General features: G+C 39.2%; 1 protein-coding gene across 4 annotated transcripts in view; it reads right to left on the reverse strand.

Moving 5' to 3' along the window:
- dock1.S (dedicator of cytokinesis 1 S homeolog) overlaps window positions 1-18,140 on the reverse strand; it is a 234,066-nt gene that overhangs the window by 179,789 nt on the left and 36,137 nt on the right. For all 4 annotated transcript variants that reach the window (XM_041570909.1, XM_041570907.1, XM_018227398.2 and 1 more), the window contains exons 6-11: window positions 17,394-17,542; window positions 11,816-11,951; window positions 9,221-9,372; window positions 6,718-6,799; window positions 4,883-5,018; window positions 3,312-3,384 (exon numbers count right to left, since the gene is read on the reverse strand). In XM_041570909.1, the coding sequence (XP_041426843.1) occupies window positions 3,312-3,384; window positions 4,883-5,018; window positions 6,718-6,799; window positions 9,221-9,372; window positions 11,816-11,951; window positions 17,394-17,542 (728 nt within the window). The remainder of the gene's footprint in view (window positions 1-3,311; window positions 3,385-4,882; window positions 5,019-6,717; window positions 6,800-9,220; window positions 9,373-11,815; window positions 11,952-17,393; window positions 17,543-18,140) is intronic.

Below are 18,140 nucleotides of genomic sequence, written 5' to 3' on the forward strand. Positions count from 1 at the left end.
TAATAGGCTGGTTTTGCTTCCAATAAGGATTCATTATATCTTAGTTGGGATCAAGTACAAGCTACTGTTTTATTATTACAGAGAAAAAGGAAATCATTTTTAAAAATTTGGATTATTTGGATAAAATAAAGTCTATGGGAGACGGCCTTTCTGTAATTCGGATTCATTATATCTTAGTTGGGATCAAGTACAAGCTACTGTTTTATTATTACAGAGAAAAAGGAAATCATTTTTAAAAATTTGGATTATTTGGATAAAATAAAGTCTATGGGAGACGGCCTTTCTGTAATTCGAAATTTTCCGGATCCCATACCTGTACCATTATCCTGACTGAAAGTCAAGATGTTAAATACTTTCCTGACATACTGTCAAAGGTGCCAATTTTTCAGAAAGTACAGGTATGGGACCTGTTAAACAGAATGCTCGGGAACTGGGGTTTTCAGGATAATGGATCTTTCCATAATTTGGATCTTCATACCTTAAGTCTACTAGAAAATCATTTAAACATTAAATAAACCCAAAAAAAGCTGGTTTTGCTTGCTTCCAATAAGGTTTAATTATATCTTAGTTAAAGTACAAGCTACTGTTTTATTATTACAGAGATAAAGGAAATCACGTTTAAATGGATTTATAATGGATTCTGTAATTCGGAGCTTTATGGATAATGGGTTTCTGTATAACGGATTCCATACCTGTACTGTATACTACATCTAAAAGTTGTCAAAAACATTGTTTTTAATGAATGTGGGAAATGAATCAAAAGCATGCCTAAAAATTAACCATTACATTAAAGGGACAGTATAGCCCCCTTTTTCATCATAAGTTCATTGAGTAGAACTTGTGATGAATATACTTTTTGCCATTTGTTTTAAGATATTTCTGTTTTTTTGTAATTTTTTTTGCATTAAATATAAAGATTAAGTCACATTGTGCTTCCAGGCCTTATGGGCACAATTACCACTCCACAGAGAAGCTCTCTGTGGATAAGGGATCCTATACCTGTATAATAAAACAGTAGCTTGTACTTGATCCCTAAGATATAATTAATCCTCATTGGAAGCCTATTGGGTTTAATTATTGTTTACATGATTTTCTAGTAGACTTAAGGTATGAAGATCCAAATTACGGAAAGATCCCTTATCCGGAAAACCCCAGGTCCCGAGCATTCTGAATAACAGGTCCCATACCTGTACTAACTGTGATTTAATTTAAAGCGCTGGGAATCCCTCAGGAATGACCAGTTGAAATTTAAATGAAGCTGGGCGCCTACATTTCTGTCCTTCAAAAGTTAGAGCAAGATATGTAAACTTCTTTTTTATTTTTATTTTCTAATATTAAGTAAAACAATTAGTGCTCTTACTGCAACGAGTACTGACAAATGCAGTTACACACCATGCAAGCGGGCACACAAGAGATGCCTTCTATTACTCACCTACACCCTGCTGTTCATGTAGCTTATTATTATTATTATTATTAATAACAGTTATTTATATAGCGCCAGCATATTTCACAGCGCTGTATTCTCACTATTACTACATTACTGAGAATAAGTTAAACATCTAAACTGTGCATTGCTGTGTTCTTATTTCAAAAGGGGGTTATTTATCAAAGGTGGAATATTCGAAGTTGTGTGAATTTTTTTTAAAATTTGAATGTACTCACAACTCGAATGGGAGGTTATTTAAAGGGATACTGTGACGGGAAAAAATGTTTTCAAATCGCATCAGTTAATACTGCTGCTCCAGCAGAATTCTGCACTGAAATCCGTTTCGCAAACAGATTTTTTTATATTTCATTTTGAAATCTGACATGGGGCTAGACATATTGTCAGTTTTCCCAGCTACCCCAAGTCATGTGACTTGTGCTCTGATAAACTTCAGTCACTCTTTACTGCTGTACTGCAAATTGTAGTTATATTATTATTGGAGTGATAACCCCCTGCCTCCCCCCCAGCAGCCTAACAATGGAAGGTAACCAGATAGCAGCCACGTAACACAAGATAACAGCAGATCTAAGAACAGCACTCAATAGTAAAATCCAGGTCCCACTGCGACACATTCAGTTACATTGAGTAGGAGAAACAACAGCCTGCCAGAAAGCAGTTCCGTCCGAAAGTGCTGGCTCTTTCTGAAAGCACATGACCAGGCAAATGACCTGAGATGCACCTACACACCAATATTACAACTAAAAAAAAAAAAATACACTTGCTGGTTCAGGAATGAAATTTTATATTATAGAGTGAATTATTTGCAGTTTAAGCAGTGTCATTTAGAAAAAAACATACATCATAAAAATCATGACAGAATCCCTTTAAGGAAAAACTCGAATGTCTAACACTTGATCGAATAGGAACGACCCGAAAATCCAAATCTAATTTTCCTCAAAAAAATGTCAGGAAGGCTATTAAAGGAACAATAACACCAAAAAAGTTTTTAAAGTAATGAAAATATTGTGTACTGTTGCCCTACACTGGTAAAACTGATGTGTTTGCTTCAGAAACTCTACTATAGTTCATATAAACAAGCTGCTGTGTAGCAATGGTGGAAATTGAAAAAAGTCTATATGACACAGGTTAAATAGTGGATAACAGATGATACCATTATGTTCTACAGAGATTATCTGCTGTGTAACCTGAGCCTTTTCTCCTTTCAATGGCTGCCCCCATGGTTACACATCAGCTTATTTATATAAACAATAGTAGTGTTTCTGAAGCAAACACAGCAGTTTTACTTGTGCAGGGCAATACTGCATTATATTTTTATTACTTTAAAACACTTTCATTTTTTGATGCTACTGTTCCTTAAATATTTTCAAATGGTTCAACAGACCTTGACTTCTACATGAATGTTGCATGTTTTGGGTGGCGAAGTATCGAATTAGAACGGTTTCCGGGGTCGAGGTGTGATAAATCTCACATTATAATTCAAATTTAAATAGTTTTTGAAATTTCTAATTTACCATTCGAACTTTAGTAAATCTGCCCCAAAATGCTGTATGCTTTGTTATTTTTAAAACATACATGTTACTGGAATTGTAGGAAAGCATTTCTTAAAGTGAAATAAATATAAATAAAATAAAAAATATAGACAATGGGCAGTACATAAAAGATAAATATGTATTTTCTGATGCAATTCATGAGTTTTATTATCAGAGTGTGTCTGTAATTCATGACTTCTCTTATTAGAGAACTTGGAGTTGCACCTTTGCAGAATGAACACTCAAGTACACAATCTCCAAGGAGACTTGTGTTGCAGCCACTAGAATATAAATTTCTGTATATTTAAGAAGTCTGAAGCTGTTTTAGTACTTACGGTTGAAAAGGTATAAAATATTGTTTGTCCTCGTCATCCACTTTTCCAGTGATTATGCCAGTTACATCCATTACTGTAAACAGAAGGAGGAAGCTTGCATACAAAACCGCAATACATAATGTGCAATACAATTACAGGAAAATGACTTAATTTAAAAGCTATATTAAAATCCCTGCAGTCCCATTAACAGCCTTCTGGTCTACAGAGTCACAGCAGGTGAATTAAATGTTTATAAACCAAGTATGTTGCCCATATGGAACTAAGAACCAATACAGAATTGCAGATGACTTGTAAGTAGAGATGCACTGAATTTAGATTTATTAAGGGTCAAATTTAAAATTCAAATTTCCGATTTTTTTTTTCCTTTAAGCTCAAAAGGTTCGACTAGGGAATTATCCAAACTCGATTCGAGTTTTTAAAAAGATTTGAATTTCGAGATTTACCATACTCTGGCACTTTAAGAATTCAAATTTGACTATTCAGCACTTAAAACCTGCCGAATTACTATATAAGGGCTCTTACTGACGAGCGTTTTTACCTGCGCTCCCCTGCGTTCCGTTTTTCTGCGTTCAGCCGCAGGGGAGCGCAGGAATAGACGCATTACATTTTTCCCAATGGGGCTGTACTCACACAGGCGCGTGTAGGCGCCGAACGCAGGTTGAGACGCAACATGCTGCATTTTTCCTGCGTTCGGCGCCTACACGCGCCTGTGTGAGTACAGCCCCATTGGAAAAAATGTAATACGTCTATTCCTGCGCTCCCCTGCGACTGAACACAGAAAAACGGAACGCAGGGGAGCGCAGGTAAAAACGCTCGTCAGTAAGAGCCCTTAGAGAGGTGCAGTGACCAATTTGGAGTTGTTTGTAGCCTTCATGACATTTAAGTTTTTTTCCGAGAAAAAACTTGAATCGAGTTTGGTCAAATACGATTCGAGTTTTCGAGTCTGTAAAATGTGTCCGAGTTTTACATATTCGATTTTATTAATAAATAGTCGAATACTCGAATTGAGTAAAATCGAATTCATGTGAGTTAAAAAAAAACTCACATGAATTTCAAATCTGACCGTTGGTAAATGTGCCTCCAAGTGTCAAATCCAAAAAATCATGTGACAGAAACAAGGAAGTAAAACATTTTTAACAGTGAGCTGATTACTCATGATTTATTATTAATATTCCAGGATCAGTATTTCCCTTCAACTCACTAATGTCAGTCCCTTTTTTATAAGGATTCACCGAATCTACTATTTTGGATTCGGCGAACCCCCGAATCCTTCATGAAAGATTCGGCCGAACCCCTGAATCCTTCGTGAAAGATTCGGCCGAATACCGAACCAAATCCTAATTTGCATATGTAAATTAGGGGTGGGAAGGGGAAAACATTTTTTATTTTGCTGCTTTGTGACAAACAGTCACGTTATTTCCCTCCCCCCTAATTTGCATATGAAAATTAGGAGTCGGTTTGGCCGGGCAGAAGGATTCGGCCGAACCTGAAACCTGCTGAAAAAGGCAGAATCCTGGCTTCGGTGCATCGCTACTTTTTAAAAAATTTTGTGAATACCTGGAGAAATTTACCTGCTACTCCAAAAGGCCTCCTAAGCCCCAAGGTCAGTTTTTTAGTGTTGTTATCACGTAGGTCCATTCTCCCCACTCTCACAATCTGGCACACAAAGCTTATTCTATCTCTTTTTACATCTTTACTTCCAAGATCCTGTAAAAAAAAAAAAAAAAAAGGAGATGACCAAAGTATACAGTGAGTGTGAGAAGTACGGTAAATAAAATGGTCTATTTCTTGATGAATATTTAGACAAGCCTTCAGAGAACGATTTTATGTGCATGCATATGAGCAAACATAAAGGATATATTTAGACAATTGTCAGTAGTTTTTGCAGTTTTTTTTATTTGATTTCATTAAATGCTTGCACAACCACATAACACACCTGCAATGAGCATTTAAAGGAATATTAATAAATCCTGAAAAACTACTGTGAGCATTCCATATTAAAATCTGAAGTCACCAGCTCTGTTTAGCCAGTTATTAGCAGGAACACCTTCAAAACCAAATTTTATGCAGGGAATTTAAATAAGGTGTGTAAAAATATGTGTCTGTCCCAGAAACATGCCCCTTTGTATATAGTTTAGTAACAGGTGCAAAATATTCTGCACAAAATTGTGCACCTAACTGAAGATGTTGCATTTTTGACCACAGAAGGAGGCTGAAAACATTTATAACACTGTCCATTTTTGGCCACTTTTGGGCACCCTTAGTATTCTGGAAAACCAGTGCTTGTCCAGTTATTAGCAGGAGCACCTCCAAAACCAAATTTTATACAGGGAATTTTCATAAGGTGTGTAAAAATATGTGTATGTCCCAGAAACATGCCATTCTATTCTCAAAGATGCAAGACATGCCCCTTTGTATGTAGTTTAGTAACAGGTGCAAAATATTCTGCACAAGATTGTGTACCTGACTGCAGATGTTGCATTTATGTGGTAATCCTAGAACAGAAAGCTACAATGTTCTTAAAACACATAGCAAACTGAGCCTCCATTGTTTTCAAAACTTATTAGTAAATGAGCCCTAAAGCATCATAAATATATGTTCTCACTTTAAAAAATTTTAAAATTTTAAAATTTATAACACTGTCCATTTTTGCCCACTTTTGGGCACCCTAAGGGGCATATTTATCAACGGTCGAAGTTAAAAAAAACTTCGAACTTCAAATTCAAAAAGACCAATCGAATGGAGGTCAATGTTTTTTTGGGGTCAAAGTGGACCCAATTCGACCTACTTGGAATCGTACGATCGTACATTGATCCGAAGTCTTTTTAACTTCAACCTTCGATCTCCCAAACTCCCCCAATTGCCTCCATACAGGTTCTAGGAGGTCGCCCATAGACTAGAACAGCACTTCGGCAGCTTTTAGGTGGAGAACGCTCAAAGTTGAAGTTTTAAAAAGACAATACTTGAAAAAAATTTGACCTTCGAATTTCGAAGCTTTTTCAAATTTTAATTGAAGTATGACTATTACTTAGTCGAAGTACACAAAAAATAGCTCGAAATTCGAAGTTTTTAACTTCGAAACTTCACCTCGACCTGTGATAAATCTGCCCCTTAGTATTCTGGAAAACAAGTGCTTTTGTAGCCAAATCGAGAAAAAAAAAATGACTTGGGGACATTTCAAACAAGTGAATTTCAGTCATGCACAACTTTACACTTTGTGTAAAAGCCACCGTGCCATCTTAATCCTTAGTCCCAGCCTAAAAATGCCCCATTGCCTCTTTGCTAAAGAAGGACTACAACCTTGAAGTAATAATTACACAAAACAACATTGTCAGACAGCTCTTTCTCAACCAGCCCAAATAGCCCAAGCTCCATTTTTCTGACATCCAGAGAAGAAATAACTTACAGTGAAAACAGCTCGCAGATAATGCAGCTTGTCGATGTCTTTTGGCAGGCCTGAACTTGACCAACGCACCAAGTAGTTGTCACTGTGAAATAATTGAATTTTTGTGTTATGCTAAATGGAAATGCTTGAGCTGTTTCCTGGAAGAAAAATATGTGGTTACGAGCACATGCAACACTGACAATCATCCACTGTTTAGAGAAGCTCCAGTGCAATCCAAGTATTCCAAAAAAAACAAAAAAAACAAAAACAAATTGGACCTGTCACAGGGCTAATTGCTAACCTGACAAGCAGAATTATACAGGGCTAGAAATTGTTTTCTAAATATATACAAGCTAATGGTGGACTCACTGTACCAGCACAGACGTGTACCACATCTTTAAAGGAGAAGGAAAGGCTAAAACTAAGTAAGCTTTATTAGAAAGGTCTATATAAATACACCATTAAACCCTCAAAGTAATGCTGCTCTGAACCCTCTGTCAAAAGAAACACAACATTTCTTTCCTTCTATTGTGTACACATGGACTTCTGTATCAGACTTCCTGTTTTCAGCTTAAACCTCCAGGGCTAGGGCTTGAGCATGCTCAGTGTGCTCCTCTCTCCCCCTCTTTGCTATAAGCTGAGCCCAGAGCTATGAAAAAGCAGGGAGAGACTCGGGCAGGAAGTGACGTCACAGCAAGCGAATATGGCAGCTTCTATCCTAAACAAACAGCGGCAGTGTCTAGAGCGGTTTACTCAGGTATGGTAAAGCATTCTAAAGAATAAAAATGGCATTCTAGCTTGCACTATTGTGGTTAATCTATTGACAATAAATTGCCTTGGTAACTTTCCTTCTCCTTTAACAGTAATGATCCAGGCCTTTAAAGTTGTCCACAGGATCTCCCCATCTCGGATCGCGTTAGGCTAACTTTTGAAGCACATTCTAAATATGCTTAGGGGTCATTGAAAAATCAAGATGAAAATTAAGAAACTGATGTTACATGTCTGGTTATGAAATTCTACAGCAGTCGTTTCTGAGATGCTGTTAGATTAAAGTGATTAATCAGCCATGTAGTGACTGTTATATATACGGAATATTGTCGGTTTCTAAGCTCGGCAAATGGAAAGCAGTCCATAGGATGTGCCGAGAATCAGTATGAAAGAGGTTTGGGAATTCCTGGGCTGGGATGGCCTAAAGCAGGGACAGAAGTCCAAAACATAACATGCAGCATTAATTATATGTCAAGCTTTAGTTCTCCATTAACTCACAGTAATCCCAGCAATTGCCCATTTAAAGCCGATGAATGGTTGCTATCAGGAACCAGAGGAAAAAAGAAACATCTGCCTGATTTTATTTTACCCACAAAGTGTAAAACCTTACACGGCTATTAGAGGTAGCTGCCCAGGCTATTAAAATTTTGATCCACATTTATAAAGGTTAGAAAAACCTTCACAATCATGGCGGACATGCACTCCTTTTGAAATGGCAAACCTAGATCTTCTTAAAGCCAAGTCAATGTAATTTTCAAACTATCTCTTGGAGCAGAAGGTGAGATCTCGCAGAGCACTGGGATTTTTCAACATCTGTTAAGATAAACGTTAAAAATACCTACAGGGTGTTTTTAAAAGCTCTGGATTTTCCAATTTAGAGAAATAACTTAGACCTTCAGAACCCAAACTGCAAAAAGTATTCTGAACTTCCTTCTGTGATAACAAGCACAAGCTGACCGAAGATTTGCTTTGCCAGGATAACCGATTTCTTCTATTTCGCATGAAATTTGATTGCAATTAACCCAAGTACAGGTAAAAATGTTCGTTAAAGGGATACTGTCATGGGGAGAAAAATTTTTTCAAAATGAATCAGTTAATAGTGCTGCTCCAGCAGAATTCTGCACTGAAATCCATTTCTCAAAAGAGCAAACTGATTTTTTTTTATATTCAATTTTGAAATCTGACATGGGGCTAGACATATTATCAATTTCCCTGCTGCCCCAAGTCATGTGACTTGTGCTCTGATAAACTTCAATCTTTACTGCTGTACTGCAAGTTGGAGTGATATCACCCCCCTCCCTTTCCCCCCCCAGCAGCCAAACAAAAGAACAATGGGAAGGTAACCAGATAGCAGCTCCCTAACACAAGATAACAGCTGCCTGGTAGATCTAAGAACAAGACTCAATAGTAAAAACCCATGTCCCACTGAGACACATTCAGTTACATTGAGAAGGAAAAACAGCAGCCTGCCAGAAAGCATTTCTCTCCTAAAGTGCAGGCACAAGTCACATGACCAGGGGCAGCTGGGAAATTGACAAAATGTCTAGCCCCATGTCAGATTTCAAAATTGAATATAAAAAAATCTGTTTGCTCTTTTGAGAAATGGATTTCAGTGCAGAATTCTGCTGGAGTAGCACTATTAACTGATGCGTTTTGAAAAAAACATGTTTTCCGATGACAGCATCCCTTTAACTGTGCATGTGTGAACACTACAGCTGGAAACTAAATAACTGTGTAAGATAGACAAAGCATTTACCTTATAAACTTTGATTCGGAAGGGTCATAAAGAGACATAAGGACTTCGGCATCCTCCCCAATTTTGCATACTACATTTTTCAGATTGACAAATAATGCAAATGAAGGCGTTGCAGCAAACTTGGCTTGCCTGCTGATATCATTTTTCAGAGACTTTTGAAAGAAAAAAAAAATTAAAAACATTTAAGTGTTTAAAAAAAACAAAAACGGAAGTTAAAAAACAACAACGAAACAAAGTTATCAAAGAGAAAACTTCAGGTGATTTTGGAATACTAAAGCAACACCATCATTTCCACAGGCGGGCGATTAGTCGCTGAAGAGATTTTTTCTCTGGAAATAAATCTTCTTATGGTCAGTGAATGTATTTACCATCAGCAGTATAGCTGAATGGCTGATACAACAATGTTTTCCTACAGGTGTAACCTTGTAATAAACTAAAGGTGGCCCTTCAAAAGCTCAGCCTTAACTTTTTGATGTGTTCCTTCAACCTAACCAATCGATTAGATTAAGTGGCATGACTAAATTAGAATACAGATTTATCTGCTGTACAATATAATTTAATCCTCCCAACCCTCCACATTCAATAAAGCTAAACAAAAATGGCTGTCATTTATCCCCTCACTAGGAGGACCAATGGGAACAGGCCACAGATAACTTGTATTCCATACTTAATATCACTTAGGGACAGAATGGTTCAATTTAAAGGGAAAAAATGTTTGTTTGTTTTTTTTCCAAAATGCATCAGTTAATAGTGCTGCTCCAGCAGAATTCTGCACTGAAATCCGTTTCTCAAAAGAGCAAACAGATTTTTTTATATTTAATTTAGAATTGGGACTAGACATATGGTCAGTATCCCAGCTGCCCCAAGTCATGTGACATGTGCTCTGATAAACTTCAGTCACTCTTTACTGCTGTACTGCAAATTGGAGTGATATCACCCCCTCCCTCCCCCCCAGCAGTCTAACAACAGAACAACGGACGGTAACCAGATAGCAGCTCCCTAACACAAGATAACAGCTGCCTGGTAGATCTAAGAACTCAATAGTAAAAGCCAGGTTCCACTGAGACTGATTCAGTTACATTAGGGTAGGGGCACACGGCGCGATTTCGCCGCGATTCTGCGCTAAGCGAGCTGTCGCTGCGTTTTTTAAGCCGAAATAGCTTTGCTAACTTTGGCGCTGGCGTCAATGCAAATCGCGGCGAAATCGCTGCGCTAATTCACACGCGGCGATTCGTTTTCTATTGTCGTCCGAAGTTGCCTCGCTGGGCGTTTCCGGGCGACAGTAGAAAAAGAATCGCCGCGTGTGAATTAGCGCAGCGATTTCGCCGCGATTTGCATTGACGCCAGCGCCAAAGTTAGCAAAGCTATTTCGGCTTAAAAAACGCAGCGACAACTCGCCCAGCGCAGAATCGCGGCGAAATCGCGCCGTGTGCCCCTAGCCTTAAGTAGGAGAAATAACAGCCTGCCAGAAAGTAGTTCCATCCTAAAGCGCTGACACAAGTCACATGACTGGGGGCAGCTGGGAAACGGACAATATGTCGAGCCCCATGTCAGATTTCAGAATTAAATATATAAAAATCTGTTCGCACTTTTGAGAAATGGGTTTCAGTGCAGATGTCTGCTGGAACAGCACTATTGACTGATGCGTTTTTAAAAAAAAAAAAAAACATGTTTTCCCATGACAGTATCCCTTTAAAATGATCCATAGAATTTATATTACCCCCCCCCCCCCCCGAGGCTCAAAGCTATGGGTAGATTAGACGAGCCAAATGTGTGAAATGTGGTAGGGGAGAAGCCGGATTACTCCATTTGATATGGTATTGCCCTAGAGTACACAAGTCATCCGCTACACTAATATATTCCTTTCCTGTAATCAAGTCCCCTGAGACAAATCGCCTCTTTTTCGGGGTGACAATCTCCCCGAACCGCCTTCCCCTACCTTCCCAACGGCTATAATGAAAAATCGCCGGCGTGATGGCACTCGCAGCGCTTCATTTTTTGAAGTCGCCCAAAGAGAAACTTCATTATAGCCGGTGGGGTGCCGCGAGTGCCATTCCACTGGCGATATTTCATTATAGCCGGTGAGAAGGTAGGGGAAGGCAGTTCGGAGAGATTGTTGCCCTGAAGAAGAGGCGATTTGTCACCGGGGCGACTAATCTCCCCAAATCTGCCTGTGTGCTCTTACCCTTACAGTCTATTTTGTTCTACACAAAGAAAGTTAGTAATAATTAAATAGATGAGCCCCAATGGATGATCCATTGCACTTCAGCAATGGATAGACTTAATAAATGGTACATTGCCTCTAATCAAACTGACGTGCAATGCTAGGGGAACATTCGAGAAACTATGGGAACCTTGGTTAGATCGAATACACTCTACAAATGTAGCAGGGGAGCTTGCACCCATGTGACAAGGACAGCGATCACATACAGAGGTATCGAGTATAAAAAAAGTGAGCACACCAAAGGGCAGACGGAGTTATCAAAAAAGGGTGAGAGGGAAGATCAAGCCCACCAGCTTCATGCAATAGCCTTGTTATTTGAAAACCGGTAGGTCATAAACAGATTTAAAGACAAATATCACTGTAATGTGTACCTTTTCTTCTTGTATACTTTCCTCAACCTGTTTGGAAGCAATTTCATGTGCCCTGAAAAGACTTAGTGTGCTGGTTTGTTCTGGGTCCAAAATGTTTCCATCTTCGTCTCGTACAACCAGATCCAGGTCAAGGATTCTGACCAAAAAAGCAATAAAAAAATAAAAAATAAATAACTGTAAACACTATTTGTGCATTTTATTCAATTTAGGAGATATCTGTCTTACTAGAGATAACATTGGGTTTTAAAAACAAAAGGCAAAGTAAAGAAGAAAAGCCAAAGATAACACAAGAATGATCAGTACACTCATAAAAGCTAAATGAAAAATTTTAAGAAATATAAAAAAGCAGAAGGCAGGAAAGAGAAGGACACAGAATAAAGCAGAGAGATGAATGAAAGGCAAAAGTTAAAGAGGTGATTCACCTTTGATGTAGAGAGTCAAATTCCAGATAATTTGCAATCGGTATTAATTTTTAATCATTTAAGGATTTTGAGTTATTTACCTTTTTATTCAACAGCTCTGGTTGCTAGAGTGCAAATGACCCTAGCAACCATGCATTGATTTTAATAAGAAACTGGAATATGAATAGGAGAGGCCTGAATAGAAAAATGATGAATACCAAGTAGCAATAACAATACATTTGTAGTCTTACAGAGCATTTGTTTTTTAGAAGGGGGTCAGCGACGCCCATTTGAAAGCTGCAAAGAGTCGGATGAAAAGAAAAATAACTTTTAAAACTATAAAAAAAAAAAAAAATAAAATAATGAAAACCAATTGAAAAGTTGCTTAGAATTGGTCATTCTATAACATACTACACGGGCAGATTCCGGGAGATTAGTAGCCAGGCAACAAATCTCCTCTTCTTCGCGTTGACTAATCTCCCCGATCTGTCTTCCCACGCCTTCCGCCGGTTAAAATGTAAATCGCCTGGGGGGCAGGCATACGGAGCGCTTCATTTTCTGAAGTCGCCCAAAGTTTCCTTGTGAGGCAATTACGGCGATTTCGAAAAACAAAGCGTTCCGTGTGCCTGCCCCCATGCGATTTAAATTTTAGCCAGTGGAAGGCTGGGGAAGACCGATCGGGGAGATCAGTCGCTGCGAAGAAGAGTAGATTTGTCGCCTGGTGACTAATCTCCCTGAATCTGCCCGTGTGGCCAGACCATAAAGGTGAACCACCCCTTTAAGTAAAGCCCCCCATACATGGGCCGAAAAAAGCTGCCAACAGGCCGAGTCGGCAGCTTATTGGCCCGTGTGTAGGGTCATCCGGCGGGCTTCCCTGATCGATATCTGGCCAAAAGCCGGCTAGATCTCAATTGGGCAGGTTAAAAAATCCTGACCATGCCCACATCTATGCATGTATGCGGTCCCACGATCCGACAGCCCATATCGGATTATGATACGATCGTTGGGCCCTAGGGCCCACGTTCGGATCAGCCCCGATATCGCCCACTTCAATGTGGGCATATCTGGAAGAGATCCGCTCATTTGGAGATTTGCCAAACGAGTGGATATCTACATCTATGGCCACCTTAAGAATAAGGTTGGGATGCATGAATTCTAATGAAAGTACAGGTATAGGACCGTTTATCCTGAATGCTCGAGACCTGGGGTTTTACGGTTATGGGATCTTTCCGTAATTTAGATCTCCTTGCCTTCAGTCTACTAGAAAATCATGTAAACATGAAACAAACCCAATAGGCTGGTTTTGCCTCCAATAAGGATTACTTATAGCTCCGTTGGGATCAAGTACAAGGTACTGTTTTATTATTACAGAGAAAAAGGAAATGATTTTTATAAATTTGGATTATTAAATCATAATTGAGTCTATGGGAGACAGCCTTTCTGTGATTCAGAGCTTTCTGGATAACAGGTTTCCAGATAACGGTTCCCATACCTGCACTAAAGTATACATATCAATAATAAAGGTGAGAGACTCTTTATATGCATTTTTGGATCAGCAAAAAAAGGTCCGATGAGTGCACTCTGTCAAACTTGATGACAATGTAGACTGAATATGGTTTCCCTCATCCAAGCACTAAGCATGGAAATAGAAGTGCCGTTGGAAATACATTATTTATGCTGATCCACGTTACATGTTTCTCTTTAGCTCCTGTGTGTAAAATATGATGGACATGGTTCTTAGACTTTAGAGAATTGTTCCAAGCCACGTGCTTCTGCAAACTAATTTAATACATCAGTTGTTAAAGGCGAACTAGACCCTAAAAATGAATACGGACAAAAATGCCATATAGTCTAAAGTTTCAGCTTGTCAATAGCAGCAATGATCCAGGACTTCAAACTTGTCACAGGGGGTCACCATCTTGGTAAGTGTCTGTGACACTCACATGCTCAGTGGGCTCTGAGCAGCTGTTGAGAAGCTAAGCTTAGGGCTCGTCACTAATTATCCAGCAGAAAATGAGCTTCCCCTGTAATATAAGCTGATGCTACAGGACTGATTATTAAATTCTGATGCTAATTGCACTGGTTTCTGTGCTGCCATGTAGTAATTATCTGTATTAATTACTAATCAGCCTTATATTGTGACATTTCTATTCTATGTGTACTGTATATTGTGAGTGGGTCCCTAAGCTCAGTAAGTGACAGCAGCACAGACCATGTGCAGTGAATCAGCAGAAAAGAAGATGGGGAGCTACTGGGGCATCTTTGGAGACACAGATCTTTACTGCTAAAGAGCTGTGGTTGCCTTGGGCTGGTACATAAACTAAAAACAAAATGAACAACATTTCTAGCTACTTCTTTAGTAAAGCTTTAGTTCTCCTATAATAAACAGTGAATATATATATTTATATTATGTTCTATTGATATCTGCTTTATATGAAGGCAGTTGAATTCCTGCACTTTACTAGGTCCTACTGTCAACATCTGTCACATAAAAGTCAATCAGCAAAAAGGTCATAACGACGGTGTAAATTTTTTGAAGAGAGGGCGGGAGGAGGAATGGAGGAAGAGCTTTCTCGACACAGTCATTATTACATGAAATTTTCAGAACAAAACAGAATCTCAAGATGCTCAATCTTGTTTGAACGCAGAGCATCTGGAGTGTTTGCAAACTTTGAGCAAATACGCCGGCAGATGGTAAGGCACAATAAAAAAACAAGGAATTCATTAATTGAGTAGAAGGTTAGCTTTTAAATTCCGCACTCTGAAAAGAATCAAGGATGGAAAAAAAAAATTGATTCTATGCAAAGCGAAACACAGCCGGAAGAGATGCAAACTTGCCCTATCGTTTTGAAGCGAGCCCGAAATTGGATTTTCATGAAGCGTTCATACATTTAAAAGCTGAAGTGCAAGATGCATAGCCAAACCTTGGCAATTCCCAGAAAGGTAAGCTAATGGTAATCACGGCACACAGATATTCAGAAGGTGTTACATGATTCAGTGCAGTCTCTGATAAGCAAATCATTCACCCGCATGTAATTGAGAAGTGCTAAAGCATATACAATTTTCTAATATCAGAAAAATAGGAAAACTGAAACTGACGTAAACAAGATTTGCTTTCCGAATGGGAAATTCTATTGCACAACGTATAACTGGACTCTTTCCATTTCCCTGGATTGATTGTTATGCATAGAGAGACGTTTAATCTTAAACAGAGCTATTTCGATGCACATAAGGCTGAAGAGCGGTGTTTATTACACATGCAGTAGCCTCTTTATGGTAAGCCTGACTTAAAACCCTAACAATTAATATGGCTAAAAATAGAATATTTTATATACTGAACTTATTGCACCAGCCTAAAGTTTCAGCTTGTCAATAGCAGCAATGATCCAGGACTTCAAACTTGTCACAGGGGGTCACCATCTTGGAAAGTGTCTGTGACACTCACATGCTCAGTGGGCTCTGATTGGCTGTTGAGAAGCTCAGCTTAGGGCTCGTCACAAATGATCAAGCAGAAAATTAGGTTGCCCTGTCATATAAACTGATGCTACAGGGCTGATTATTAAATTCTGATGCTAGTTGCACTGGTTTCTGTGCTGCCATGTAGTAATTATCTGTGTTAATCACTAATCATCCTTATATTGTGACATTTCTATTCTATGTGTACTGTATATTGTGAGTGTGTCCCTAAGCTCAGTAAGTGACAGCAGCACAGAGCATGTGCAGTGAATCAGCAGAAAAGAAGATGGGGAGCTACTGGGGCATCTTTGGAGGCACAGATCTTTGTTGCTAAAGGGCTGTGGTTGCCTTGGGCTGGTACAGAAGCACAAAACATAATGTAGACCATTTATATCCTACTTCTTTAAATAAGTTTTAGTTCTCCTTTAACATGCTACGTTTTGGTCAATTGCCCTCACCACAGAGCAAGGAATTATTTGGCCGTTCCAGTGTTGGCCAAAATCAGGTTGATATAATGTATCATTTAGGGCTTAGACATACAATAGATATAGGAAGGAACCTGTGCAGAGCATTAGGTTACAGAACACAGCCCCCTGCAAACAGGGCCGCCATCAGGGGGGCACAAGTGTCCCGCGCATGGGCCTGAAGGGGGGCCCAGCAGTGTTGCACTTGACAGGCGTGCTGCCCTTTCCGAAATCCAGAACAGCCGAAATGCGGAAGTGCCGAAAACCAAAGTCCCGAAGCAGCGAAAAGACCCGAAGCCAAGAAAACAGCCGAAGCCAAAGTCCCGAAGCTAAAAAAGACCAGTAGTCCCAAAAACACGAAACTGTTAAAGGGGGCCCTGGCACCAATTTTTTAAAAAAAACTTTTATGGGGGGCCCTGTCGCCAATGTTTTTTTTATTTATTAACTTATGGGGGGCCCTGGTCACCACCGTTTTTTTCTAACTTATAAGGGGGCCCTGACCATCAATAGCTTTTTATAACTTGTGTGTGTGTGTGTGTGGGGGTTAACTTTTAGCGATGATGTCTGCGTGGTCTTTTAACTGTGGTGTGGAGGGGGCGGGATCTGGGGTGGGGCTCTGAAAATTTTGTTGTATAGGGCCCCGTGATTTCTAATGGCAGCCCTGTCTGCAAATGTATCTCTTTATGAAACTAGATACTGGTTTGTGACCCATACCAAATGAAATGTTCTGAAATGTCTTGTAGTCAAAAATGTAATGTATAAAGGCTGGAATGAGCGGATCTCTAACATAATAGCCAGAACACTACTTCCTGCTTTTCAGCTCTCTAACTCTGAGTTAGTCAGTGACTTTAAGGGGAGCCACATGGGACATAACCGTTCAGTGAGTTTGCAATTGATCCTCAGCATTCAGCTCACATTCAAAAGCAACAGTTATGACCCATGTGGCCCTCCCTCAAGTCACTGATTGGTTACTGTCTGGTAACCAATCAGTGAAAACCAAGAGAGCTGCAAAACAGGAACTAGTGTTCTGGATATTATGTTAGACATCCAGTCACTCCAGCCTTTATACATGACGTTTTTGGCTAACTAACTATATTAGAAACATTTTTATTTTGCAGAGCCTATCTAGTTACCCAGTTTTTATTTCTATACTGAACAATTCCTTTACATTAATCATTTTTTAAAGAAAAGCACAGGTGTATTCTGCAGTATTTTCCTGTGCGGAAATTAAAACCATGAAAATTCAAGGCCACTTACCTGTTTCCATAATCAATCCTGGCAGTTATTTTCTTTTTAAGTTCTTTCAGTTCATCTTGCGGCAGAGTCCCGGAGAGAATCTGAGATCGCCATTCCACCAGGTCATAAATCATATTTCTTACGCACTTGAACATATCTCGATTGTCTTGCTAATAACAGGAAGGGAAACAGTTATATTACTGCAAACATAAAATATAATGTAACAGCAAGGACAATCAAGTGATATTATTATGTTTCCATATCATGAAGATACACCACAAGCAACAGAAGTACTTGAACTCTAAATAAATGCAAGTAAATGATGATGTAACACACAGTTGTATCTCTATTATTCCTCTGGCAAATTATTCACACACAGCAGTTCTGGGTATTTTGTTGTCCAGGCAATTATCTGCTCTGCAGGTGGGCAACAAAAGGCATTGCAATTACCCACAGCAACCAATCAGTGATTAGCAGTTTTTAGCCAACAATGGAAGCAAACATTTGATTGGTTGCCATAGATTACTGCCCTGAGTTCATAAATGACTCTAAAGGTGGCCGTAGACGTAGAGATACGCTCGTTTGGAGATGTGGTCAGACAAGCGGATCTCTCCCAGATATGCCCACATTGAAGTGGGCGATATCAGGCTGATCCGATCGTGGCCCTAGGGCCCAAGGATCGGATAAGAAAGAAGGCCAAATGGGCAGTCGGATCCAACAGGATTTTGTAACCTACCCGATTGGCATCTGGCCGACTTTTGGCGAGAT

The sequence above is a fragment of the Xenopus laevis genome, chromosome 7S (genome assembly GCF_017654675.1).
Source record: "Xenopus laevis strain J_2021 chromosome 7S, Xenopus_laevis_v10.1, whole genome shotgun sequence".
NCBI classification, from domain to species: Eukaryota; Metazoa; Chordata; class Amphibia; order Anura; family Pipidae; genus Xenopus; species Xenopus laevis.